This window comes from Camelus dromedarius, chromosome 32 (assembly GCF_036321535.1).
Source record: "Camelus dromedarius isolate mCamDro1 chromosome 32, mCamDro1.pat, whole genome shotgun sequence".
Classification (NCBI taxonomy): domain Eukaryota; kingdom Metazoa; phylum Chordata; class Mammalia; order Artiodactyla; family Camelidae; genus Camelus; species Camelus dromedarius.
Window position 1 is genome coordinate 15716439 of NC_087467.1, and position 27424 is coordinate 15743862.

At 36.9% G+C, this 27424-nt stretch overlaps 1 protein-coding gene across 1 annotated transcript in view; it reads right to left on the reverse strand.

The window, feature by feature from the left end:
• The window catches only part of MIB1 (MIB E3 ubiquitin protein ligase 1), a 91017-nt gene extending 64252 nt beyond the window's left edge, over positions 1-26765 (reverse strand). The window contains exons 1-6 of the mRNA XM_010976836.3: positions 26483-26765; positions 12920-13091; positions 10947-11076; positions 5378-5482; positions 3385-3451; positions 1841-2045 (exon numbers count right to left, since the gene is read on the reverse strand). Of these exons, the coding sequence (XP_010975138.1) occupies positions 1841-2045; positions 3385-3451; positions 5378-5482; positions 10947-11076; positions 12920-13091; positions 26483-26711 (908 nt within the window). The 5' untranslated portion in view covers positions 26712-26765. The remainder of the gene's footprint in view (positions 1-1840; positions 2046-3384; positions 3452-5377; positions 5483-10946; positions 11077-12919; positions 13092-26482) is intronic.
• Between the last annotated feature and the right edge of the window lie 659 nt (positions 26766-27424).

The following is a 27424-nucleotide window of genomic DNA, read 5'->3' on the forward strand; positions in this document are numbered from 1 at the left end:
AACAAGACCATGTGAAGACAGAGGCAGAGAAATGAGTAATGCATCTATAAGCCAAGGAGCACCAAGGACTGCCGGCAACCACCAGGAGTGGGGAGAGAGGCACAGAAAACATTCTCCCTCAGCCGCCAGAAGGATCCAACTCTGCCAACATCTTGATTTGGGACTTCTAGCTTCCAGAATGGTAAGAGAATGAATTTCTGTTGTTTTAAGCCACTCTGTGGTAATTTGTTATGGCAACCCTAGAAAACTAATACACCATCTAAACAGTATTAAATCTTCTCACCCATAAACGTGAAATGTCTTTCCGTTTATTTGGGTCATATTTAATTTCCTTCAACAATGATTTTATAGCTTTCAGTGTACAAATCTTATACTTCTTGGGCTTAAGTATTTTATTCTTTGTGATGCTATTGTAAATGAAATTGTTTTCTTAATTTTGTTTCCAAATTGTTCATTGCTAATGTACAGAAATATGACTGATTTTTCCATACCGATCGTGTATCCTACAACTATTGTTGAACTCATTTGTTAGTTCTAACATGTTTTTTGTGGATACCTTAATTTTCTATACACAAGATCATGTCACCTGTGAACAGAGATGGCTAAACTTCTTCCTCTTACTTCTTCCTCTTTTTTCTTCCCTTGCCTAACTGTGCCAGCTAGACCCTCTAGGACAATATGGAGGAAAAGTGGAAAGAGCAGACATTCTTGCTTTGTTTCTGATCTTAAAGGGAAAGATTCAGTCCTGTACCATTAAGAATGCTGTTAGCTGGGGGGTTTTCATAAATGCCCTTTATCAAACTGAAGAAGTTCCCTTCTGTTCCTAATTTAGTATTTTTATCACGAAGAATTTTGGATTTTGTCAAATGCTTTTTCTGTACCTCTTGATATGATCATGTGTATCCTTAAGATTTGAACACAATTAGAGCTAATTCTATAATTCGGTTCATAACTTAATGTTAATTATTCTTATTCCATATATAATGCCTCCCCTAAGGAACCTCAGGGTTAGTTTCTTTATGTACATGTCAGTAATAAAGCTCTGACAATTATTCAGTTTATCACTTTTTCTTTAAAATACTGTAAACATACTAATAAAGTGGCTATATTTTGGCCCCTACGGACAAATAAATAAAAGGGACAGGCCCAGTCTCCAAGAAACTCAAAACTCAGAGATTAAATAAATAACCATTTTAATGGATAATAAGAGACCTAAATAGACAAGTGTAGGCATATACCAGGGAGGGTGGAAGGAGAGAGGAGGTAAGCATAAAAGTTCAATATTTATAGAGAGGCGTTAATCCAGAGAAAGAGGGAGAAAAGAGGAAAGGGTATTCTGCACAGAAGGAGTGGTGCATGCAAAAGTTACAGAAGTGAGAAAGTGCACACAAATCTGTATTGCTGACAGGGATTACTGTGTGCGCAGGTGTCTGTGGCAAGAAAAGCTGTGGTACCAAGAGATTACACTGGAGATATGGGTCAGGAGAATTGTACTGTTATCCTTCCCATCCAGGGTAGACTGATATAGTCCGAAAGGAGCACAAAACTTTTTAGCTACACTTGCACCTAATACTTACATAATGTTTCCCGCTCCCTGAAGCGGAAAAAAGTGTACAGAACATTGCATCATCAATATATTCATATAAATACACACTCACGCACACAAGCACACGCTCGTCTGTTCTTATTTGTTTCCCTCCACCTTACCAACATATTCTGAATTTTCATCTACTAAGCGCTAGCTGTAAGGAGTCTTTGTTATATCATACTATTTGCTTTCTCTAAGGCTCTTTCTCCCATCTTCACTTGCCATTACTGAAAATTAAGAAATATCACCAACCTATTGCCACTTGGATACTGCACGACAATGTCATGGTCTTCATCAATGCCACAGACAGTTCCAGTTGTAGTTAAAGTCTCAAACATGCCATCAGTCCATCCTCCATGACCATGCTGCAAAGACTGTACAATTTCTAGGTCAAGATCTATATTGACCAGGTCACCAATCTGCAATCCACCAGGATTCCTGTTGCCATTCTGCTCACCTATAATTGCAGAGGGAGTTGACAAAGGAAAAGAAAAATCACAGCAGCAACATTCAACCGCATTGTTTTAAATAAGAAAAAGCCCCAGTTATTTTAGTTTTAGTTACCACCTAATCTTAAAATGTCTTGAGAATATACTGTGAGTATCAAATTCTAGAACAAGAGAGCTTTAAAAAAAGAAAGAAAACAAGTATCAGACTCAAAACAGAAACAACTTTTTAATTTATAACCATGACCGAACAGGAGCAGAATCTATAGAAGACTAGGCAACCTTCTATCAGAACACAAAGTTCTGGACACTGATAATATTCACCTTTCTGCCTGGATGACTTGTTGACTATTGCTCCATCAGAGCCAAGATAAATGACTAAAGAATATGAAAGAGAACCCTGGAATTTTTTTTCTCTGAAGTGCTTAGTATTATTTTTTACCAAAATGTTCTTGTGATTTTTGCCTACAGAGCATTTTAAAATATTTCAAAGTTCATTTCTGAGATTATTTCCAAAGCTACTTCTGGGATAAAGGATTCATGATCATAATACATTATGTTGGGAGATCCTAAATATGTATGTTGATTCTACACTTTTCTAGGAAAGGCAAGATACAAAACAAGAAAGTTTCAGAAAGCAAGAGAAAACAATGATCTGAGAAAATGATGATCTCATCAAAGCCATAAGTATTTCTTCTACAATCTCCTTTTTTAAAAAAACTAAGGTATGCTGCAAGAAAACAGCACTTTTTGCTAATAAGGCAAATTAAATGATTTGGAAAGAGGAACACAGAGTTCATATGAGAAAGGAAAGCATTCAGAGACTAAAGGCTTAATCAGAAGAACGTGGTAAATGTTCAACTTGGCAACATGGACGAATCTATAAAACAGAAGCAGTTTTGGTTTCCTTGTTCTTCTTTATTTCAATGATACATGAAATTATATTTATCATATTATCTTAATCTTGGAGCTATTCTTACATTTTCAAAGGAATTTTACAGAAATTCTGAAGACTATAAGCATTAAATTATCAGATCCTATTCTCAAGAGTGTAAGAGATGTAACACTGATAATCTAACACAAAATTTTCAACAATGTTAGTTTATGGTTAAAAGACAAAAGTTTCAAATATAGTATGCCCTATAAATGCTATATCAATTTTCAAGACACAACAACTCTTTCATGGTCTAAATAAATCATTAAAAAAGAACAAATGCTTTAAAACCAAAAGAGGATCTCTTTAAATAGCTTTAATGGTAACTAATTTTTTTAAAGCCCAATTTAAATGCTCTTCTGATTCCATGAACTCTGACCCATTATTTAGTAATTTTCTCTAGTCTGCCAACTCACCTAGCACAGGGCAGTGATCTCTGTAGAAAGAACCTCCTTTGGCATCCTGGACACACTTCAGATCAGACTAAGAAAAAGAAAAGAAACCAGAAAAATCATGAAAACTTCAAGTATAGCTCAATACCTAAAAGAGGCAAAAATGTCCATTCAGAACCTATCGCAAGCAGAAGTCTAGAGTAACTCTGGATTAACAGTTCCACTAAACACTACTTTCAAAAACACCCATCAAAAACTATAAACCTGATGTTCAGATAGGTCATATTTTACCTTAATGTTCTTTTAAAGTTCAAAATTAAAATGCCTGTATCTTTACCATTGTAATATTTTCAAAAACACATGCTAAAAAAAAGGACTAAACCAAAAACCTTGTATTTCAAAAAGCACATAATATATTCCATTTTAAAGATACTTTTACAAAAAAAAAAAAAACTCAACTCATTTGATCCTTCTGATCAAGTTTATGAAATATACAAGGCAGGTATTGACTCATTTTATAAAGGAAATTATCCAAAACTAAAAAGCCAGAAAGTAGAAAAAGATAGAACCAAATCCAGTCTTTTGATTCTTTGTCCAGTTAATTTCCTATTTATATCACCTTTAGTTCTTACTTTACCATAACTTGGTTAACTCAAGTTCCTTCCCACTTAGCTTTTATAAGAAATTATTTAAGTATCTGAATGGGAAGGCAGTTGTGGTATAATGAAAAGTACAGAAAATGTGAACTTAGAAGAATAACTTTGGGAGTTACTATGAAAATTCAGAAACAGATGTACCTAAAAGTGCTTAATGGTACCTGATATATATATATATGTGTATATATATATATATATATATACACACACATATATATTAAAGTGATCATTATATACTTATTCTATTAAGGAAAGGAACTCTTTTATACACACACACACACAAACAGAACTTAACTGTCTTTTACAGCCTCCTTTGCCACTAGAGCTCACATTTATTTCAATCCTAACCAAAGAAACATGGGTCAAATTGTTTTCATGTGATAATTTAACCTAGCAATTCCACTTCTAGGAATCTATTCCAAGGAAACCCATAACTGTACAAAGAGATATGCACAAGAATGCTTACTGAAACACTGCTTGAAACAATGGGAAAAAAACCCCACCTAGATACCCATCAACAGAAATCTCATTGTATAACCAAATGACATAACCATACAAAGCAGTACTTACTCAGCCACCAAAAAAGAATGGGATCAATCTAAGTACATACTACTTATTAAGTGCCTGAGTGCACAGAGCACAGAAGGCTGCATTTGAAGCAAGTTAATTATCAGTTGGAATGCTACAAAAATCCAGTTTAAAAACAGGGAGAGGCATGAAGAAAATAATGGAAAACTCATAACCAATGCTATACAATTATAAAAACTGGCAAGTAAAGTATCTGTTTATAGAGTCCCAGAGCTTGCTCATATGTAAAAATGGAATAAATTATGGCAAAGGCACAGTGGGATATCTTTCTCTCACCTAATGAGCATAAAACAATTGGAGAAAAAGTGAAATTTAAGAATTCTTTGAATGAAAAATGTATTCAAGATGGAAAGGATATAAAAGGCATTCATACTCTGGCATTAATATAATATTTCATTACACTCTATAAACAGCTGAGGTCAACAAGGATTCATGACATGCAGAAATACAGGGCGATCCATTGAATAAACTGCCATTAGTCTCTTTAAGCACTTAAGTAATTCACGATGTTTCTAGGTCAGTCATTTCCAATTATCAACACCATGCTTTAAAAATACAGGGGAAAAAACTCCTTAAAAATAATCTTAACACCTATTGTATTAAATTCTCACTTTACAGATGTTCCCTTCTATTGCATATTCATGATACAGATGGCTGTATTCTGACAAAAAGAGATGACAAAAGAAAAGAATGAACGAATACAATAAAGGCTATTTTTATTTCCCTTCTTTCACCCATCCAATATTTTCACCTTCTGTGGTTCTTACACCTACCATGCCCTCAAAGCCAACTCTGTAAAGGTTCTTAGCACCATTATCCCAGAGAACGTAGGCTGCGCTGTGTGGGCTCGATGCACTCCAGTCTTGGATTTCTGTCACCTAAGGAAATTTTTTGAGGGGGGAAAAAAAACAATTTAAGGGGAGAGATGGGGTTAGTTCTTTTAATTATACTTACATCTTAAAAAATTATTTCAGTTATAATCTTGTGTAACAGGATTATGAAAAATACTTATTTGCCAAATATATGTCACTTCTAACATATAATTGAATTATACGGACATTTTTCCAGAATATTATACAGTAATTTCTAAAACCACCACAGATGTAGCAACCTGTAATGAAAAAGCATATGTATATATAATATCTATATGTATAACTGAATCACTATGCTGTACACCAGAAACTAATACAACATTGTAAATCAACGATATTCAGTTAAATAAACAAACAAACAAACAAACCACGACAGTAATTTTAAATTGGGAGGCTTAGTGATTATACAGTGATGAATTATCAGAAAATACAAAATTCAATACAAAATTTAAAATCTTTAAAGGGTCCCTTCTAACAACAGTGTATTCTTTTAAACCTATTATTTGATATAAAATTTTAAATCTTTGACTAAATACCCTGAACAATTCAAAAAAGGCCAGCTCTCCCGGCAGCTGAAAGCTGATAAGCATGGCCATGTTTAAAGAAGACTTGAGGGACTTGGCTCCTCCAGCAGTACCCCTCAGCTGCCCCCAAAAGCAAGCCATCTACTGTGCCTACAATGGAAACCTAGACACAATCTCTAGATCCCACATACCATCAGACTGATTCGTTAGCACATTTGACATGAAAAAAATAATAATAGTGGGGTTGCTATTGCTTAAGGGCCAAGAATCAACTACATAAAAATGACACACAATGAGCACTAAACCTGGGTATTCTCAAGTGAACCAGTCTACAGCTCAGAATGGGAAGTTGCACACATGCAAAAGATTTAACTAAACATTTGAAAGATATTTCAAATTGTTAGCAAATGAGACCATTTATTCTTTTTAATTTTAAAATAAATTATACACTATAAAAATATAATATATGTAAACTTTAAAAAATAATTTTAAAAATGAAATGAATACCAGATTAAGAAAGACAATATTGCCAGTACTTTTCAAGTCCCCTGTGTGGTTCTCATCAATCCCACCTTTCTGCCTCCCAGCAGAGGTAACTACTATCCCTGAACATAGAGTCACTGTCAGGCTTTGCTTTATGATCTTCACAACTAATCACGGTATTACCTTACAAAGCAAGAGTTTCTAACACTCTAAAGTGAAACATGCAATTTTTAGCAAAAAATATCTTCTGATTCTAATATAGTCAGATTCTATTTCATTTATTTTTAAAAATGCAATGCTAGATTAAATAAGTCTGTGATTTTATGAGGGGGACAAAAAAGCATTTGATCAACTGAAAAACAAAGATTATGAATTTTAATTAAATCAAATTCATCCTAAATTCATATTTCTTAGGATATAAGCAAGTTCATTACTCAAGTTCTGAATGACTAAATGAAAGTCCTTCAGTTGTTAATATGATCTGGTTTACTGAGGAGGAAATAAAGTGGAAGGCATAAGAAAATAACTACATTAATTTCACACTTCCAATTCTGATTAAGAAATATATGTGGAATGGCTGGCTGCTAAAACTATTAGGTAAATGGTTGCTAAGAAACTCTGTAAAGGATCAAACTGACAATACCTGCATCCACTGATCAATGTTAACACCACTAATAGCAGACTAATCAGACTTAATGTGCCTCTAGATGCAATGCAATGAAAATACACACCCCTGATGGGGTACTCTCGTCAAAATAAATTTGAACCTGAATCTAATCACATCTCTATGTCTAACAACTAGTTTATAAGAAATACAATAGTTAGAGGAACAACAAAGAATACCATAAAGAATCAATCAGCCAAATCCAAAGAACCTGCTTTCCTTAACAAATAAATGGCATTTTTTTTAATGCCAATAATTTTTGAAGTTGGGTGTTAGGTGTGTGGGAATTTGTTATACTATTCTTTCTATTCTGGTGTATGTTTGAAATTCTCCATAATAAAAAGTTTTTTAAAAAGAAGAAAATGTATCTAGTGCACCTATATGAAACAATTAACACATATTCAAAAGCATTTGTAAAATGAAAAGTCTTGAAATACTAATGTAGGTAGTTAAGAAACCCTTTAAGAATCCACTACACACTTCCACAGTGTCCTTACATTATGTCTGCCAAAGCCTGCACTTGACATGTTCATTTTTGTGTTAACACTGTTGTCACTATGCAAAAATCGTGTATACGCTGGCACATGGTGTGCCACAGGCTGAGTCAGTACTGCAACATCAGCCTGGGCTGGTATACACCCCTTAATATAGTTCATACCAGCTATATAGTTGGGTACATGTAGTAATGACAGTGGGCTGGGAATCTTGAACCTCAGTGGAAAAAAAAGGTAAGAAAAGAATACACTACACACTGTTCACATGGGTTACACAAGGGGATTGGAACAGAGCAGCCAGCATTAAAGGGAAAAGGAGGACTTTAAAACTGTCTTCATTCACACATACAGTCAAAAAGAATTAGACAATAAAAATTACATTTCAAACATGTGCTTAAACGATGTTACCCTGAAGACTACCTATTATACTTAGTTCCTTCACTCAGTCACATGTGCTAGATGGTTTCATTTATTTTGCCTCATTTTGTTCTTAAAATGGAACAAATATTAAACTGTAACAAGCCAAAGACGTAATACTGATGACTCAAAGCTTCAAGAATGCCATTCTTCATCCCCCTAAAAAGTGCCAATATAATAAAAAAAACCTAGAAAGTTCCATCTAGGAGGCTTCAGACTTCAGCAGCAACTGCTTTCAAAAGCTGATAAAATTTTTTCCAGCCTTCTGACTATATAATTAAATGTGAGGAAAAATATAAAGTTAAAAAAATTTTTAGAATGAAAGTATTAAAAATTTACTTCTCATGCACTCTTTCAAAAGACGTTACTGGAATATGTGTACTCTACCAAAGCAATGAGTAAGCTAAGTACGATGATATAATGGGATACAGAAAACATGAGATCCAGCCAGGAAAGAGGCAAAGGAATCCATCAAAGGGAGCTTCCAGGATGACTGATGGGTACATCAGGCATCAAGGGCAAGCAATGTGTCTAAACTGCAGCCAGGTGATTCACAGTCCAGACATCCTGAAGGCTCTTATCACCAAGACCCCTACCACTATTGCACCATTTTATTGACCTGAGGACACACTGCCTGAGTGAGCCTGACCCAAATTCTCAAGTATATGTGGCTTGCTGGACTATGTAATGATGAGGTTCCCACTCTCCCCTCCACCCCCAATTTCCTGCCACCTAAATCAGCTGAGGTCTCTCATCTCACCCCACAGAATATTCTATTATCTACTCCTAAAACTTTGAGATGGATTAAGGCAAGTTTAGAAGCAAAAAGTGCATAGTAATTCAAGCTATCTGACCATATTCCTGTCCAGTGCCCAGCACTGCTGCCCTGCCCTGATGTCCTGACTGTGTTGAGCCCTGTGTTTGCAAGGACTCACCAATAACTTTGCCTACTGACTACCCTAGAAGGACTCTTAAAAATTCCCAGAGAAGCGAGACAGGTTATTCAGAGACTCAATTCAGTTTTATTCTCCTAGGAGCTTTCATCTGAAAGAGGGAATTCTGCTTTGTCCATACAATAGCTAGATTTGTGCCTGGCACTTGCTTTCTCAAAAATTAAATCCTAAATGTTACAGGACACAGCACTAAGTCACACAAGAATAAAGAAAAGTAATGGAATAATGACAGCAGGGATCAGTTACCTTGCAGGGCTAGGAACTGGGAAAGGATAAACAGAAGGCTTTTAAGGACACTCATAACATTCTACTTTTTAATCTGTATGTTGGGAACAAAAGCTTACTTTGTAAAATTTTACTACTATTTTTTTAAACTTTAACATACTTTTTATATATCCTGTCGTGACACAGGGTTGCTCTAAATGGTTATGGAAGTTGTTCACTGCACAAAGGGCCTTGCCAAGGAGGAGAGTAGAGGCTGACCTCCAGCCTGAGCTCGGCTTACCAAGACCTTTGGCATTGGGGCAAGGCTGTTCCCACCCACAAAGGGGCACCTCTTCTCCGCATGTCCCCATAACACCCTACTCATCTAGGGGTGGAGCCTTTCCCAAATTCACACTATTTTTTTCTTTTTAAAAATGTGCTTCTCAAACTTTAACGTGCACCTAAATAACTTAGGGATCTTGTTAAAATGAAGATCCTAATTTACAAAGTCTAGGTGGAAGGGAACCTATTACCTATTAAACTGCTAACAAGCTATCAGGTGCACCAATACTCTGGTCCAGAGGCCACACTATAGTTACACAATTTAGATTTATATTTTTGGATGTCTATCTCCCCTAATTAGAATATAGATTTCAGGAGAGTAGGAACTTTGCCTCTTTTGTTTATTCCTATAACGCTCATGCTTGGAATAGAATCCTGCACATAGTGAAATAAGTATTTACTAAATTAAAAAAAAAGCCTTGCTTCCTTAGTAAAAATCAAAGTACTTAAAATATAAAGGCTAAAATGTTTGACTTCCAAACATTAAAATTAGACCTTATTACTTAAAGTGAAATCAATATAACAATACATCTATTTAACAAAACATTTAAAAATCTTAAAGAAAATCTATATAGTTCCAAGTTGTATAAGAGGCTTCTGAGTTCCTAGGAAGAGTTCCTCAAATGACACAAACTTTAAAATTATCATTCCTTAATGCTAGAAACAATTTTTTAAAGCAGGTAACAGTGGAACTGATAGTCATTGATAACTAAGTCTCAAATGTGAAATGTTATTCATTTCAGTGCATCTAGCATAACACAGAGAATATACATTCAATACTGGCTGATTGACTGAATCAATGAATGCATAATCAGTAAAGGTAACATGAAATCCAAAATAAATAAAACAACCCACTTACCCTACTACCTCTGGCTATCCCACCCTGTTAAAGAAGCTCCACAAAATTCCCCTCAGAATAACTGACCTCCAGACATCTCTACATGTCACCTGAGGAGGGTGAAGAGTTAGGTGGACTGGATAACAAAGTAGCTGCCTATTACGCCTAAGAAATGGGCCTTTGAGGGAAGGGAATATAAAACAAGTAAATTCAAATGAAATTTTAATAACAAGAAAGTCAAGAGCATAAGCTACTGCTTAGGGAGAGTTGGCCTGAACAGGGTGTTCAGAAAGGCATTCTGGACAACAAAATGGCGATACAAAAAAAGGTGGAAAGGAAGCATCTACCGAACAATCTTCTCACTGAATGCCAATATTTACAACAGAGCAGGAATAATCTTTTTTCCCCCAGGAAAAGAAAATGAAAACTTAAAAACTGTTGTTGGCATAAAAAAAAAAAATGGGCCAGGAAATTCAGTTATAGTAGTCATAAAAACCTACTGAACATACAATATTCTAGAATAACATGATGAATTAAAAACAAAAGTTTACCTTTCCCCTCCGTCCATTCCCTCCGTCCTGATCTTCCCACTGCCAGTCCACTCCTCGCACCACTCTGGCACCTGCAAAGATCCCTCTGGCTGTAATCTTCTTAGATTTTCTACGAGACTCTAACAGAACCCTAAAAATAAAATTATTTATTTTTAAATTTATATAAAAATAGGTAACAAAAAATTATTATTTAAAACAAGATTAGAGAAAAAGATTTTGAAAATATAAAAGATTCTTCTTTGTTCTGGTTAACACCATAAGAGCATGTTACAGGAATTATCTTCCACATTCCATAAGTTACGATGATGAAGACAGTAGTAACTAGAATAATAACAGCTAATATCTACTCAGCTTTTCCTATACATAAAAGCACTTACAGAGGTACAAAGTCTGTTATATTCCTTAAGATGAAGGTATTATTATACTATTTTACAAATGAGGAAACTGAGTCCCAAAGAGGTAAGTAATTTGTCCAAGGTCACAAAAGTTACATTGAAAAGGAATCAACATATGAACCCAGTCTCCCCACTTCAGGGTATCACTAGACTCTTCACCACTTCAGAGATGGCAAACTCAAACCCCTACAACTGTCAGGCAAGTACTATAAACTGGGGCCTGAGAAAGCACCACAGCAAAGACAAACGGCAAAGGGCAGTTGACCTGAGGCTGAGAAAGACAACCGGGAGTGGTAGGGACTTTGCTCAACTCAAGAGTATGATTTGTCTAAAGGGTGCAGGTGCCCCTGTGCTTCAGCCCACTGTTGCCGGGAACAAATGCAGGCCCTTGGGGGGGGGGGGGATTGCTAAGAATTCATAAACTTGATTTTCCTGTGAAATTACCTGGTTTTAAAAGGTTAGCAATTCTTCGAAAATTTCCAGCACTGTGTATGTCAAGTAAGATAAATCTGAGGCCTGGATTTGGCACTACAGTGTCTCCAAAGTAGTACATACCTACAAAAGACTATGGACCTTGAAAAAGATTCTATATCCAACTATCTAGACCAGCGTGGTTCTCCAAGGCCTTCTGTCTCTTATTCTTCCATATCCTCATTTCTAAAACCTAGTAAGATCTGGGTTTTTTTTCCCCTTTGTTCTACTTTAATCTCATTATTCTATTTATTTTCAGAATGTCTTTACTATACCCTAACTTTAAAAAATGTAAGCAAAATACAAAAATACACCAGAAATTGTAAACTGACTATACTTCAATAAAAAAATAAATTTTAAAAAAGACAAAAATAATTTGTTGAAAATTGTTTACTTAATAAGTGGCAGGACCAGGATTTGAACTAGGACAGTCTGACACCAAAATCTTTTTTTTCTATTATTCCTGTTGTCTCCCTATCACTGACTTGACTCGCTCCAATGCATTATTCATATCTACATGAGCATACTCAGTCACCTGAGACTCTGCACACATCCGCAATTACCACTTCTCTCTCTTTGCTCTTAAGACACTTAATACCTCTATACAGTCTGAAACATAACATGATAATTACTGTTGATCAAATAATCCCTTAACTTGTAAACTTCTTATTTACACCATATACTCCTCGCTTACACCAAATACCACTTTAATTTATCTTCAAATTCACACAAGTATAGCCTAAATGCTCCATAGTCTTAATAAATATGTCTTGATTCAATAAATGGGCTCTAGTGTTCATCAGGTAGCAATTAAAAGGATAGAATGCATAGTGAGAAGAAAACAATCAGCCTCTCTTGGGCTGCCTTGCATTTCCCAGTAGTGCCAAGTCTCCAGACTATCTTGGAAAAATACATGTAGCTCCACCTTCATAGAGCTCTTTTCTCACTGTATGTTAGGCTTGGTCCCCATCCAGCCTGCAATCTGCTACTTCTTGACTAAATCAGCTGTCAGAAGCTATTTCCTAATCCTATTTTTAAGGCTGAATAGTATAAAAAAATTTAATAGAAACATGGAATTATAATGAAAGGAAAAACTGATTCTCATACCGCTCACTTCCCGGTGTAGTAATTCTATAAAAGCGATGCCTCAAATGATGTTTATCTCCATGATAACAAACTGTGCACAAATCATAATTTGTACACTCCGCACATTTCCATCGAATGCCAATGATGGGCTGTTGGCGGCAGGTATCACACATGGTTCCATCATGCTTGATGCCTATTAAAACAAGGATACATGCTTATTTGAATATTATTCCCTAAGGGAAAAAACAAGAACACATGTTAAAAGTATTTCAATAAAGCAGGAAATAACATTTCAAATGTACCATATAGTTTCAAGATAACAGATTGCAAATACTTTAATCAGTACAAATTACAGACTAAACATTTTCTATCTCTTCTTTTTTCATCAGTATAGACAGTGACAACTTTTTCCCCATCAACAATAAACTTCAGACAACGATAGGCAAGCAAATTTCCCAGTTTAATGGGAAATAATATACTACGATTGGGTTTGTTGTGTTTTTTTCTCCCTCCTTGAGGAACAAGAAGTAATAAACTCTAGAAAAAAGTAACTAAATTACATTTTACATATAATACATGTGCACAAAAAAACAGAAATATAAGCCCCGAAATGTGCTGATGAGATTGCCCTTTGTGGTTTTCCAAGTTTTCTACACTGAGTGTTTATTAATTCTAGGAAGCAGTTGGGTGAGTAGGGGTATTTAATATGTAGTATAAGCATCAGAAATGCTGGTATATGTCACTTATAGTTAAAATAAAAGCTAAAAATAAACAAAACCATGAGGAACTCAAAGCAAGCATTTACAGAAACCAAGTTTCAAAGTTACTTTAAATGTGGGTAACTGCTACTCAGAAATTTTTATTTCCTTTAACCCTTACCCTAACTGAGCTATTTCATGCTTATGAAAAAGAAAAATACATATATATATATACCTGCTCTAAGTACACTCCTCATTGCCACGTGCCTGAAGTTAGAGTCTAATTTGTCTTACCACAGGAAAGCACCATGGCCAAAAACATCATAATATCAAACAGCAGTAACAGTAAATGTCCACATGGTGGTTAAGTTTCTGAACAAGGTCTAAAATAGGTCTCCTATGTCATCACAAAAAGTCAAATGCACTAAACAAATCAGTATCCACTATACACTAAGAGGTATATCCTAAACTATCTGGACAGCTCTTCAAATGAGTGTTGATTGATGAAAGGCATACGGAAAATGTATCCCAACCTCCCCACCAGACCAGAAAAAGAAAAGTCCACTTTTCAGCTACTCCTCTAGTTATATCTTTTTCATCTCTAAGTTCATTTTCCACAAAGTACAACAATAACAATATTCATGAGTTCATAATCTGAGTACAAGCTTTCTTTATAAGGAACAATTTAAACACACAATAACTGGTTTAAAAAAAAAACTTCTACAATTCATGGTTTTAAAGAATACTTCAGGAAAACCATTAATGCACACAAAGCACATCCAAATCCTTTCTTGGTTCCCACAGTTCAAATGCCAATAAAGTTACTGAACAGCTGTGAAACAGACTAATGCTGAGAACTGGAAAAAGTACACAAAGCAACCCTGTCCACTACCAAATCAAGTAATACAGAATTTTTAATAAGAATGCAATTAATTGACTTTAAAACAAAAGTTGCTATTTAAAGAAAACACGTAACAGGAGAAAGAGCATTAAATGAACATGGCCAACATTTTATTGATCTCTCACTTTGGTAGCTTTTCGTTTCCCCTGACCACAGCAACCCAATTCATTCTCATCTAAAACCATTCCCCACCAGGAGTCTAAACCTCCTTAAGCCTTGGCAAGAGCTATTCCTTAAAATTTTTATTTCATAAAACTTAATTCCCTAACTAAACCCATTAATGCTTTTTCCCCTTCCTATAGAACACCATATTACCCTAGAGAGTTAATGCTCTTTCCCTCTGCTAAGCTTTATGAAGACATCTGCCACCGTTAAATGAACCAACTGATGATAGCTTTTGACTCATTCTAATACTCAAATGACCATCTGCTCTACGTTTTCATGCCGTCTCGCCTAAATTCAATAACTTACAGAATTTACATAGCTTAAGTCTTTTTGTTGGGAAATTTTATGTGAACAGTAAAACATGTTAGTCGAGATCAATAACCACAAGTGCTTAAGGGAGCCAAGGAAAGCAGCTCAAATTCACAAAGCACTGATTTATTTAAGTAAAATGTTAAATTTTTAGAGAGAAAAGATGACTGAGAGACGGTTCTCACTACAAGCAGTTCATTATATGAAGCACTTCTGCATAGAATAAGAATATTTAAATTACAACAGCAAAAGAAAAACTAAACAACATAAATGTTCATTAACAAAGGGGTGAAGACATCATTAGGTATACAATGGATTCCTAAAATGAATGTTCAAGAGCCACATAATTCAACATGGATGAATCCTTCAACCATAATGCTGAATGTTAAAATTATATAAGAATTTAAAATGTTGCAAATAAAGTACTATATATTATTTGCAGATATATACAACATAGCACAAATGTAAAGAAATGCATGGGAATTACTAATTTCTATATAGCAGTTACCTTAGGAGAGGAAGGAAATGAAATTGGGAAGAGGTACACAGAATGTTTCAAACTTATTAGCAACGCTTTGTTTCTAGATAGGTTCACATGTATTTATTAACCACTTACCTATTTAGATATCTTAAATACTATACAATAAATTTTTAAACTTTTTTAAAATAAAAAATAAACATTTGTAGTAGACCAGTATAGCATCTAGTTAGTCCTCTAATTTTTCCCCTAATTAAAAGATTTCACCTAACATTTCAATAATTTGCAAGTCATTAACCAATGTCTAAATGCAATTATTTATTGTGGCATAACTGTTTGCTGATGTCATTAAACCAACCAAGAATTCCTATTTCTGATTTATGGATCCATTGAACTTTAACACCAAATCAATGTGACAAAAGTTTACAGAGATTAAAGAGGGTTAAGCAAGTAGAGTATGCGACTTATTCTCCCTGAACCATCAAAGTACTTACTGGTTTAGAAACTGGCTGAAGTGTTAATTAAAATTCCTCACGAGGGTGAGACCTTTGTGACCTGTCAGCTGACTGGTATGTGCCACATCCCTTACTCTTGAGAAACAGTAAGTTAATGAAAATTGGACTGTTATTATTAATAATACTAGTCACTATTTAAATCAGTATCAAGCCAGGCGCTTCACATACATTTTATTTAACCTTCTCAACAATACTAAAAGGTCGACATTATTATCCTCACTTATAGACAAAGAAACTGAGCCTATGAAGTCACACATTAGTAAGGTCAAACCCATGTGAGTCTCATAACAAAGCTTGGCCTCTCACATTCTCCACTCCAACCAGGGTTTTTTCCCTACTTAGCTCTGATATTATTTGAAGAATAATTACACATCTAGGGCATCATGTTCCCCATTCAACCTACTGGATTCAAAATATCAGTTATTAAATCCTATTCTAATATTCAAATCAATCTCAAAGAGATCTATTTTAAAAAGTGAAAAGATTATCTATTTCTTAGTTAATTTCAATAATGTAGTAGAATGAAACACCATCTACTTCCAAGAGTTAAGGAAATGTCTTTGAAAGTGTCTCACCCAAATTCTTTTTTTTTTTAACATTTTTTATTGACTTATAATAATTTTACAATGTTGTTCACCCAAATTCTAAAACTCTCTTTTCGTATCTTTTTTGTTAGAAGTAATTCTCTCATCTATTTTTGCAGCCTCTGCTACTCTATTATAAGCTTGCATAATAAAATTACAATCATGTCTCATATAGTTCAAACAAAAGAAACAAGGTGTCAAATTAGGCATACAACTGGCAATTTTAGTAATATATTTGTTATTTTTAGACCTTGTTACACAAAGGTAGAAAATTAATGAGGTCATGATATACAGAAATCTGTTACATTTCTATACACTAACACTAAAGTATCAGAAAGAGAAATAGTAAACTGGTGAAGTGACTATAGAAATCAGTATGGAGGCCCCTCAAAAAATTAAAAATAGAACTACGATATGATATAGCAATTTCACTCCTAGATATTTTTCCAAAGAAAACAAAAACATTAATTAAAAAAGATAAATGCACCCTAGTTATCATTTCAGCATTATTCAAATTATCCAAGATATGGAAGCACCCTATGTGTCCATGAATAGATGAATGGTTCAAGAAGATATAGTAGATTCACACAATGGAATATTACTTGTCCATAAAAAGTAATGAAATCTTGCCATTGCAACGTGGATGGACCTAGAGGGAATTATGCTAAACGAAATAAATTAAAGACAAATGTTGTATGATTTCACATATATGTGAATTCTAAAAAAAAAAAAAAAAGAACATAATGAAACAGTCATAGATACAATTCACTTTTAAAAATATGATAAATTATCATAATTTTATGAGATTTCATGCAAAAGAACAGTGAGATAAATTCTGCTATACCAAAAAAATAATAATGTGGTCAAACAAAAATGTGCTTATCCACTTAATTTTTTTTTCCTGCTAGCAGATAAAAATTCATTATTTCATTTTAGAAGCAAAACATCTATCTGCATACCTTGACCTACTCCAACTTCATTTTACACATGAAGAATTAAGTCTTTTTAAGACTAATGTTATAAGGGGGGGGGGACTGACAAAACTGGATTTGAATCTCCACCATCAAATACTTCTAAAATCTTAGGCTAATTAGTTCTCATAGTCTGTTTTCTCATCAGTAAAGCTACTTAGTTAGATTAAGTAAGATAAAGTATGTAGAATATTTAGCATAGTTCTTGATGCCTAACAGGAAGTCAGTAAATGTTAGTCCAATTCCGCTAGTTAACAAGCTCATGTGAGAAAATCTAAAATGAACAAATACTCTGATTTCCCAACTAAGGGAAACTTAGTACTACTCCACTTTTCCATTATTCCATGAAAAGAGATCGGGAGAGAGGTGTGAGCAAGGCATTAGAACATAAAATATTACAATCTCAAGCTTTTATGGTTCATTATCACTAAGGCCTGCAAAACTCCCAGAATTCAAATAATGATTTTTTTTTAAATATTAAAAAGTTTCCACCCATTTCTTGCTTTCTTTAGAAACAAATTTATCATTAGGAGGATAAATCCACCCCAGGAGAAAACTCAACCAAAGGAAGCATCTACAAAAGTAAATATGCTTTAAAAATTACTCCACAGCCAAAAATGAGGGTCTGGACTACCTGCTGTGTTCCATTATCTCCTCCATGAATCTGAACCCCACCTTATCCTAGCTGTGTTCTACAAGTTCATTTATAAGCCAGTTTTTCAGAATTCAGAACCATTTCCCCATCTCTAAACAAAGTTTTAAAGATAACTCAGGTACCAGACTATTTCACAAGAACCTACTTACACAGAGCTAACCTAGGAGCAAAGATAAAAATTGTTGCTATGTTCCTAGTGCCGTCTGAAGAGAAAGTTTAATTGTTGTAATGCAAAGATGATGGTAAAAAAAAAAAAAAAGGTAAGCTCAACTGGTACAGGGACACATGAAAGTGAGTGAAGAAATGGGCTTAGGAGATAAGGAGGAACGTTCTAAAAAAGCCACTTCCTATAGATATTCAAAATGAATAAGCTCCTGCTTGATGAGTTAGTGCAATGGTTTCCAAAGAGAGGTACGTGACCCAGGAAACACAGAAGACGATCTCTGAAATGCGAGAGATAAGCTCACAATCTCTTACTTATAGTTCCAAAATCCTGAAAATCAAGTTTTCTATTAACCTGCAGCAAACTCACCTGAACAAGAGGCTACGTACAGTATGAAGTCTGCATCTAGCCCCTCAGTATAATCATTCATATGCCTCCACAGAAGGTCTGCTGTACCTGATGACAGGGTGCTGCTGTGGACCTGCAAGTGGGTGTTGTGGACTATGTGGCAAACACAGCACATCAGGGCTCCAAAACCCACAAGTTTATAAACTCAGCCCCAAACACTCTGAATAAAGGGTTGTGGACTTCCATTAAAACTTACATTTATTTTTTTTTTCCCCTAAAAATCTAAGACTGAAATTAGGTTACAAATTGTACATTAGTCAGCTGATAGTAGCACCCACAGCGGGTCCCTACAAAAAAATGGCACATCACACATGACGTACAAGGTGTACTGAGGCTGTGTGAGTTTGAGAGTTTGAGGGCCCAACATTGCTGCTCACTTGTGGCACATTAAGACATGCTGCAGCTTTTTTGTGCCCAGTTAAGCAGACTTGTGGAGTGTGTCCTAATGATACAAAACAACATGTGGCTGATTATCTTGAGTACTTAAGAGTCAAAATTAAGAATGAGTTGTGTATTTTTTTTTATAAAATAAATGTTTCCAAATTGCACACCTTTTCTGGAGTGAAAAGTTATGCTCCCTAAAAAACGTATTTTTTAAATTATACTCATTTAATCTACCCCTTCCAGGTAATGGTAATGTCTGACAACAAGTAAGAAAATAAATGCTGTCCAAAAGAAACTGCGGTTAGCAATGTGAAAATTGACATCTGGAGATACTTCTACCATTATATGGTCTTTAATGCTGAAATGATGTGTATCACAATAAACTGTAATATCTGCATCTATAAAAGAAAGTTATTTTATTTCATTTTAAACTCAGTGGATTTTGAATTCACTTATTCAAAATATAAACGTGAAACACCTTCAATTCATTTGTAAGAAATTATTAGCATCAGAAAGGATAGAAAATTACCAGCTAAATTTCAATAAAAAGCTTTACCTAACTGGTAAATGGGACAGAAAAATAAGATTGAGATTTAGGAAACACACTATATTAATCAGGGTCCAGTCAGGAAACAGAAACCACACCAATCTACCACTTCTAAAAATGGCGAAACAGTGAAATAGGATTATTAAAATGTAAGAGGCTTACAGGAGGGGTCCCATAGGGCTGGAATCCAGACCTTTAGAAAGGGCTTGTGACTGGCAGGTGCTAGTGTCATTTGGAGGACAGAGGGAGGAACCCCGCACATCAAGCTACTTCTGATGGTGTTGGAAATAAGCAATAATTAAATACTAATACTGAAATTCTGCTCAGTGAGATGATACCTACAGGAAGAGCAAATCCCTCCCCATTCCCAAAGCCTTCCAGTCTCTATTCAGCGCCCCTTATTGGTAGAGCCAACAGGGATCCAGCTGGCAAAGGAAAAACCATGTGCAGAGTCCCAGCCCAGCCTGAGGGGGAGGAGTACAGAGGTGAAGATGAAGCCAAGAGACAACAGCTTAATAACCAGCATACACTCATCAGAATGCACTTCTCTTTGGATCTACTATCTTTATGAGGTCTCCTGAAAGCTATAGCATCCAGCAAAATCAAGAATGGAAACAAAATGAATTTAGAATCACACTCAATTTACTAACATACTAAATCAAGGTTTTCAAAAACAATGAACAAAAAGCCCAGTAAAAAAAAAAAAAAAAAAGTTCTGGCCACCCTGAGGTTAGATCCTTTCAGTCTGCTTATCCTTTCTCGACATATATTTTTCCACAAAAAAAAAATTTTAGTCTTCTTTCAAACTTACACAAAAAGCATAAACTCATCTACAGTATCTCTTTGAAATCTTTTTCACTCACCATATACTTGATAAATATAGGCTAATCTTTCATTTTAACTGCTAACATTTTATTGTATGGGACTCACGCAACATAATATACTCATAACTTTACATGCAAATTTTCAGTAGTTTTCAAATTATTGCTTTTACAAATACTACAATGAATTTCTTTATACATATCGCCTTATGGTTGTGTGCTTGAGAATCTCACGGATATAACACTTAGAGGTAAATTTTCTCAATTGCAGGATACATACATTTTTGAAGTTTACAAGATGTTGCCAAACTGCTTCTCAAACTGGCTGTACCAATTTACAATTCCACCAATAACTTGAGAGCTCTGACTTCCCCATATTCTTTATCAGTACATACTCTTTTTAGACTTTTAATTTTTATCAATCTGAATGAGGTGAAATTTTTTTTGTAATTTGTATCTCCCAAGTGAGCTTGAGTTAGCTATATGATTAGTTATTAACTCTTTACTATTAATGTCAAATTAAATTTTCAAAGCTAGAGGAAAAGTTATATTTAAATTGATCTAATTCATTAACTTCATAGGTAAAACAGAAAGCTAGCTAGCTGGCTTCTAGCTTCTAATCGAAAATTTTCTCCCACACCAGGCAATGTAATTATGTTGCCCCTGACCACAAACATAAAAACATAAATATTAATAGGCCAATTTTTCTCATAAAACAAAAGAAGCTTTATAAACAAAGTGAGATTTCACTAATTTGAATGTTGGGTAAGATCCGATAGTTGAGTAGACATGACCAAGTCATATCTTTTGCCAAGGGCAGAGCTTGGCCTCAGGAGTACAGGATGACTGGCATCTTGAGCCACTGTTTGGAACAAAGAAAATATAAAAGATTAAGAACCCCAATAAAGTAAAAAAAAAATAGCATGACAGTAAAGGCTGACGAGCTGGAGCTGGAGAATCTGACAGCCTCATGTGCAACTCAATTACTTGCTTTGACAGCAAAAACTCTTTCACAGGACCTATATGTTTTCCTAAAGGAAGCTAAATATAATTAGATACAACAAACTAATTGTTACATACTGGATACACACACAGAAAAACCATTGAAGTCCAACAACAGTGTTAAGTTACTCAAATAACCATACCACGGAGCAGAGTAAGTTATTTTAATTTCCTAATCAATTTTTCCTCAGGAGTATTAGTACAAATGGTGATCATTTCTGAACTACTACACTATGAGTGGAGGAGAGAATGAAGGGGAAAAGCAATGACCTGACTCTTCATCCCTACATCTGCCATTCACCAGCTCCGTGACTGGACCGGTCTCTTCAGCTCTCCAAGCCTGTTTCCTTTTACCTGTTTCAGGATAATATCTATCTAACCACAGATCAAATGAATCCAAACCTCTTTGAAAAGAGCATTTTATTCAGAAAATATTCATCTAGAGCCATAGTTTTGCTAGAAAATGGAGATATAAGGAAAACACACCCACATTCCTTCCCATCAGACTAATAATCTCATGCAAAAGACAATTACACACAGCATGCCTGTGGCAGGAGGCAGAAGCACAGAGAGCACTGCGCTCACACTGCCTAGCAATTAAAGGTTGAGGAGAGACCCTGGTGGGTTGCTACTCAGAAACACATCCAAAAAGAAGTATCTAATCCAACCAGAGGGATAAAGCAGTAAAGTTTAGAACCAGAATATATAGTAAGACATCATTGCATTTGTAAACAAATACATGTATTAGAAAGCTGTTTCATGTTCCTTTATTTCTCCCCCTTCTCTCCACCCAGTAACGTCCATCTCTAAAACTGAAGACATATATTACTGACAAACAATGAAGCCTTGGAATCAGCTGAGGGGAAAAGAAGACAACAGAGAGCCTGGACATCTCAACAGACAAGCAATCACTTAGCATCCTGCAATTCAAAGTGTGTCCATAAGCCAGCATCATCTGCATCACCTGGGAGCTTTCAGAACTACTCTTGCTGAATCCCATACCTACTGAACCAGAATTTGCATTTTTAAAGGTTCCCAGGTAATCTGTGTCTGTTTGAGAAGTACTGATAAAAAGGGTAACTATTTCTTGAGATCTTCAAGTTGATTTCTTGAGGTCCTCAGTCTCAAGCTGCAATCTACAGGCAGTATTAAAACTAGATGGACTGTCATCATTTAAAATATTGTTTCAGCAGACGAAGATAAAAAGGAAAAGACATTCTACGTAAGTCTTTAAAATAGATAGGATCTATAGGAAACAGATGCCACTAGTAAGAAACATCTCACAATATCTCCTTTCCAGGTCTGGCATCCTATTCCCCAAACATTGTTTCCACAAGTCCTGTTTTTTTTCCCCCTCTAAGGCTCTGTCCCCTGACAATACTCTTTTCTCCTGTACTTTTGGAAACAGATCAGAAGAGAAATAGGGGGCCTCAGAAAGGAAAAGCTGAGGATTATAAATCTATTTCATTTTTTATCCAGGGTGAGCATTTCTAGACCTTCAACTGAATACTAATATCTAAGGAGTTGGCCCACATGTGACCTAAGAAGCACTCTTTGCTAGTGATGGAAGAAAAGGACAAAGAACTGTCCCCTAAACAGTATGGACCAACAATACTAGAAGCTAGTTGTGAATAAACCTAACCATCTATATCCCCAACTTTTTTAAGTTTTTTTTTTTTTTTTTTAAATGGAGGTACTGGGGATTGAACCCAGGACCTCATGCATGCTAAGCAGGCACTCTAACACTGACCCTCACCCCTACCCCTAACTTTTGTTATCCATAAACAAGAGGGTAAAAAGAACCTTAACAGGAAACTCAAATTCATTTTCTCCACTCTTTCTCTGGTAACAATACAACACTGTACCAAAGTGACCAAAAAACAAGTATTAAGTAAAAACACCTTTCTTCCCAAATCCTGTAAAATCAGTACTAAATGGTAAAAGGTCAACTATGCCTACTTAATTACAGACTTCACAAAATTAACCCCAAACTAATTCAACAATAACATACGTATTTCCACAATCTTCTTGGTCACTACAAATTAACCAAATATATCTGGATACAAGTTGTATCATTCAAATATATACCCAATGCTCCTCTTCTCAAGGCCTGACTATCCTAGACCATAAAACCAAACTTATGTGTCACCTGAAAGAAAAAATAAAGCTTATGTGCCAAAATATTACAGACTCCACGTACAACCCTCGGACAAAATCTCCAACAGACAGTAAAGTAGTATCAAAAAGATTCAAAATGACTGAACCACTCCAAAATCCTTAACTCTCAGAGACGTTTCACAGAATTTTATTTTAAAGGTTACCCATTCCTTAATTCCCAAACAGACTGCAATAAATTACCTGTTCATAAAATGTGGGTATACGTAAGGAACAAAGAATGAATAATCAAAGAGAACCTCAGTTGTCCCAGTAAATATTATAAGACTTTTTAAAATTAACTATGAAATTTAAGAACACAAAAAGCATAAAAATACAACAAACACCTATGCACCCACCACCCAGTTTAAGACATAAAACTTAACAAAATTGTTACAGCCCCTGGGGTACTTCTGTCAACTACACTCCACTTCCTTCCACATAGAGATATTCACTCCCTCAATTGTGGCATTTATTATTACTTTCTTGGTGTACTTTTACTACACGTGTACATATCCCTAAACCAATGAGTATCAATCAGGGGGCAATTTTGCCCCTCAGGGGAGACCTGGCGATGTCTGAAAATATTCTGGGTTATCATGACTGCAGCCAGTGAGCAGAGGCCAAGGATGCTGGCCCCACTGCACAGGACAGCCCCCTCCAACAAAGAATCACCTAATAAGTCATCAGTCCAAAATAGCAATAGTGCCAAAACTGAGAAATCCTAAACACTAAACAGTACTGTTCTACACTTTAACATACCACAGGTTTTCTTTTTGAAGAAACTTTATTTTCTTGCTCTATTTGCTTAACATTAATTTTCTCTGAAGTGCTTTTAAAATGTCTGCTAACTGAATCAGATGAACAAGATGAATTGCTAAACACAATAATATGTAAAATTACCTTGTAAATTAAACTATGATTTTAAAGCCGCTGAAAAATATGTTTTTAAAAAGATAATAAAACTATTTATATAACAGATATACTCCACTCTCTAAAACATGCAGACAACGTTAATATTCCTTCAAGAATTGCTGTAGTACAGGATTTATTGCACTCTACCCTCACCCTGGAAAGATATTTAAAATTCCTCATAAACCTGCAATTACTGATCCCAAGATGCCTCCAAATGATTGAGTTATGGTCAAACCTTGGCTTGAGCTAACATGATAAAACTTTCAGAGTGTGCAGAAGTAGGCCTATGCCCCATACAGTGTTGCTAGGAGGGTAAATTGTAAAATGTCTTGAGGGCATTTAGTCAACATCAATCAAAAAGTTAAATATGTGTATCCTTCGATGCAGCAGTTCCACTTCAGAAGTACTCAGTACACATGCACAAGGCTATATGGACAAGGATTTATTCACTGCATCATTAGAAACAGAAGACCTGAAACAATACAAATGCCCATCAAGAAAAGCACTGGTTAAATACATTGCTGTATCCAATCACTGGACTATTACACAACTAAGAAAGAATAAGGTGGACCTACACGTCCTAACATGGAACAATCATCAATGTGTCCTATTAAGTTAAGCAGCAAAGCGCAGAAGAGAATATAGCGGTTTCTTACCAATCATTCTTTAAAAGGTTTGCACATTTATAATAGATTAATACACATGCTTTCAATGAGTATTCTGTAAGAACACACAAGAAACTGGTGACAGTGGTGGCCCCCTTTTGCACTGTTGAATCTTTTCTTTTGCTACTTCACATACATCCTTTTCAATGTTTAAAAAGCCAGCTAAGAAACACAATTTCATTAATTATCTATTTAAAAGCTGAGTTGCCTTGTATTAATTTCCTTTTTACTGCTGCTAACAATAACTATGTACTCACTTTGGGATTTGCTAGGTTTTGCCAAACTCAATCTTAAAAGCCTTACAAGTAACAAATTTAAGCATTCTGAAAACTATCATATTTTAAATTTGAACTGTTTCCTACTGAACAGAGCACCAAGGATAAATCTACATGAAAATGAATTCTATTAAGATAAATTATACCTATTTTATGAGAGCAAGCCTTCAATTTATCAAATTATATAAAAATTCTAGAATCATTAACAATGCCCTGAAATTTGGTGAATCAAGGACACTGACTCATTGCTGTTAATGGGTAAGTCTCTGACATAACCTTACATATGAACTGAGATGTTAAAAATATATATATACCAGGTGTCCCCTGTATCTACTCCAACTTGAAAAGAGTATTTAACACAAAGAAATGGTTCAACATCGTGGGCTATTTTTCTCTCTACTGGTATATAGATATACAATGAAACAACTAAGATGAAAAACCACAGGGTACCAAGAAGCATTCAGCTACTGAACATGTTAGAGGAGGCGGAAGGGTATCTCAACAAATCTAGGGTACCAACGGCCCCTCGGCAATTGTAACCGGTCAACTAAACACCATATGGCAAGGCAAGCCTCCCTTCAGACAGTTATCACTCGGTGGCTGATTAATTTCAATGGCTTATTAGACAGGCCTCTCCAGACCCCTTCCCTAGAGGAGAAAGAGGAGGGGAAGCGTCTGGCGTCTTCTCGGGGCTTTGTGCCTTCCAGGCTTGAAAGCATTCTGGTGATGCTGCTGCCATCATTTCCCTTAGGGATTGGGCAGAGGGAAAGGGAGGTCTTCTCCGCAAGTTTTTGTTTACCCGGTATTGAACCTAAAATTCCCTTTGGCTCTTTCCCCTTCCTCTCCCTCCAGCCAGGAGCTGCGGGCAAGGCGTTCTACCGCAGGCTTCTCCCAGGCGGCCCGACGCCCCCACACCTGGCCCGGCCCTTTACCCCAAGCGCGCAGGCCCCTCTGGCCAGGTGGACCCCGCTTACCCGTGGGCGCGCTGTCCAGGATGCGCAGGTCGTAGGCCCCGGAGCAGCGGTAGTTGGCGGCCGTGCCGTTGTCCCAGACTACCACCACCTCCTCAGGGCTCTCGAAGCTCCGGACGGTGCCCACATGGCCCTCGCCGCCGTCCTGCTTCCCCCACTTCCAGTCCGGGCCGCGAACTACTCGGGCCCCGACTCCTTCCACCATCACCCGGTTATTCCTCGAGTTACTCATCGGGGCCCGAGCGGTGGGCTCCGCCGCTGCCGCCGCCGCCGCCGCCGCCGCCGCCGGGGGGCCCGTGAGGGAGTTGGGCCCGGGCCGGACTCTCGGCGCCGGCGGGGGCGGCAGCGAGCCCCGGGGGACCTGGGAATAACTCACGGGGGCGACGACGCGGTCCCCGCCGAGCCCACAGCCGCTCCCCAGCCGTCGCCGCCGCCGCCGCGCCCCCCTCTCGGACTGGAGGCCGGACTGCAGCGGGTCAGAGGCAGAAGCGGCGGCGGCGGCGGCGGCGGCGGAGGGTGGGCAGAGGGGAGGGGGCCGTGGGCGGGGACTCCCCCGCTTCCTCCGGGCTCCCCGGCCGGGCTACAGCGACGGCCGCCAGGAAACCACGCTCTCCCCCGGCCGGGAGCGCGGGGAGCGCAGGGGGCCGGGGGAGGCTAGCCCGGGGGAGACGGCGCTGGCGGCGGGGGGCAAGCTTAACTGCCGGCCTTTTTCCTCCCTGGGGCCCTCGCTCCGGGGTGGACGCCCGACTACCGGCGCCGCCTCCTCCCCCGTTGGCAGCGATGGTACCTCCCGGCGTCCGGCGAGCGCCCGGGCCCAGGGGCCCCCTTCTCTCTGGCCCCGCGCACGCCGCCGCGCTCCGCCCCGCCACAGAGTCCCCGCCGGGCGAGAGCGGCTCCACATCCGGGTACTGGCGCACCCAAGGCCGGAGCGGCACCTTCTCTGAG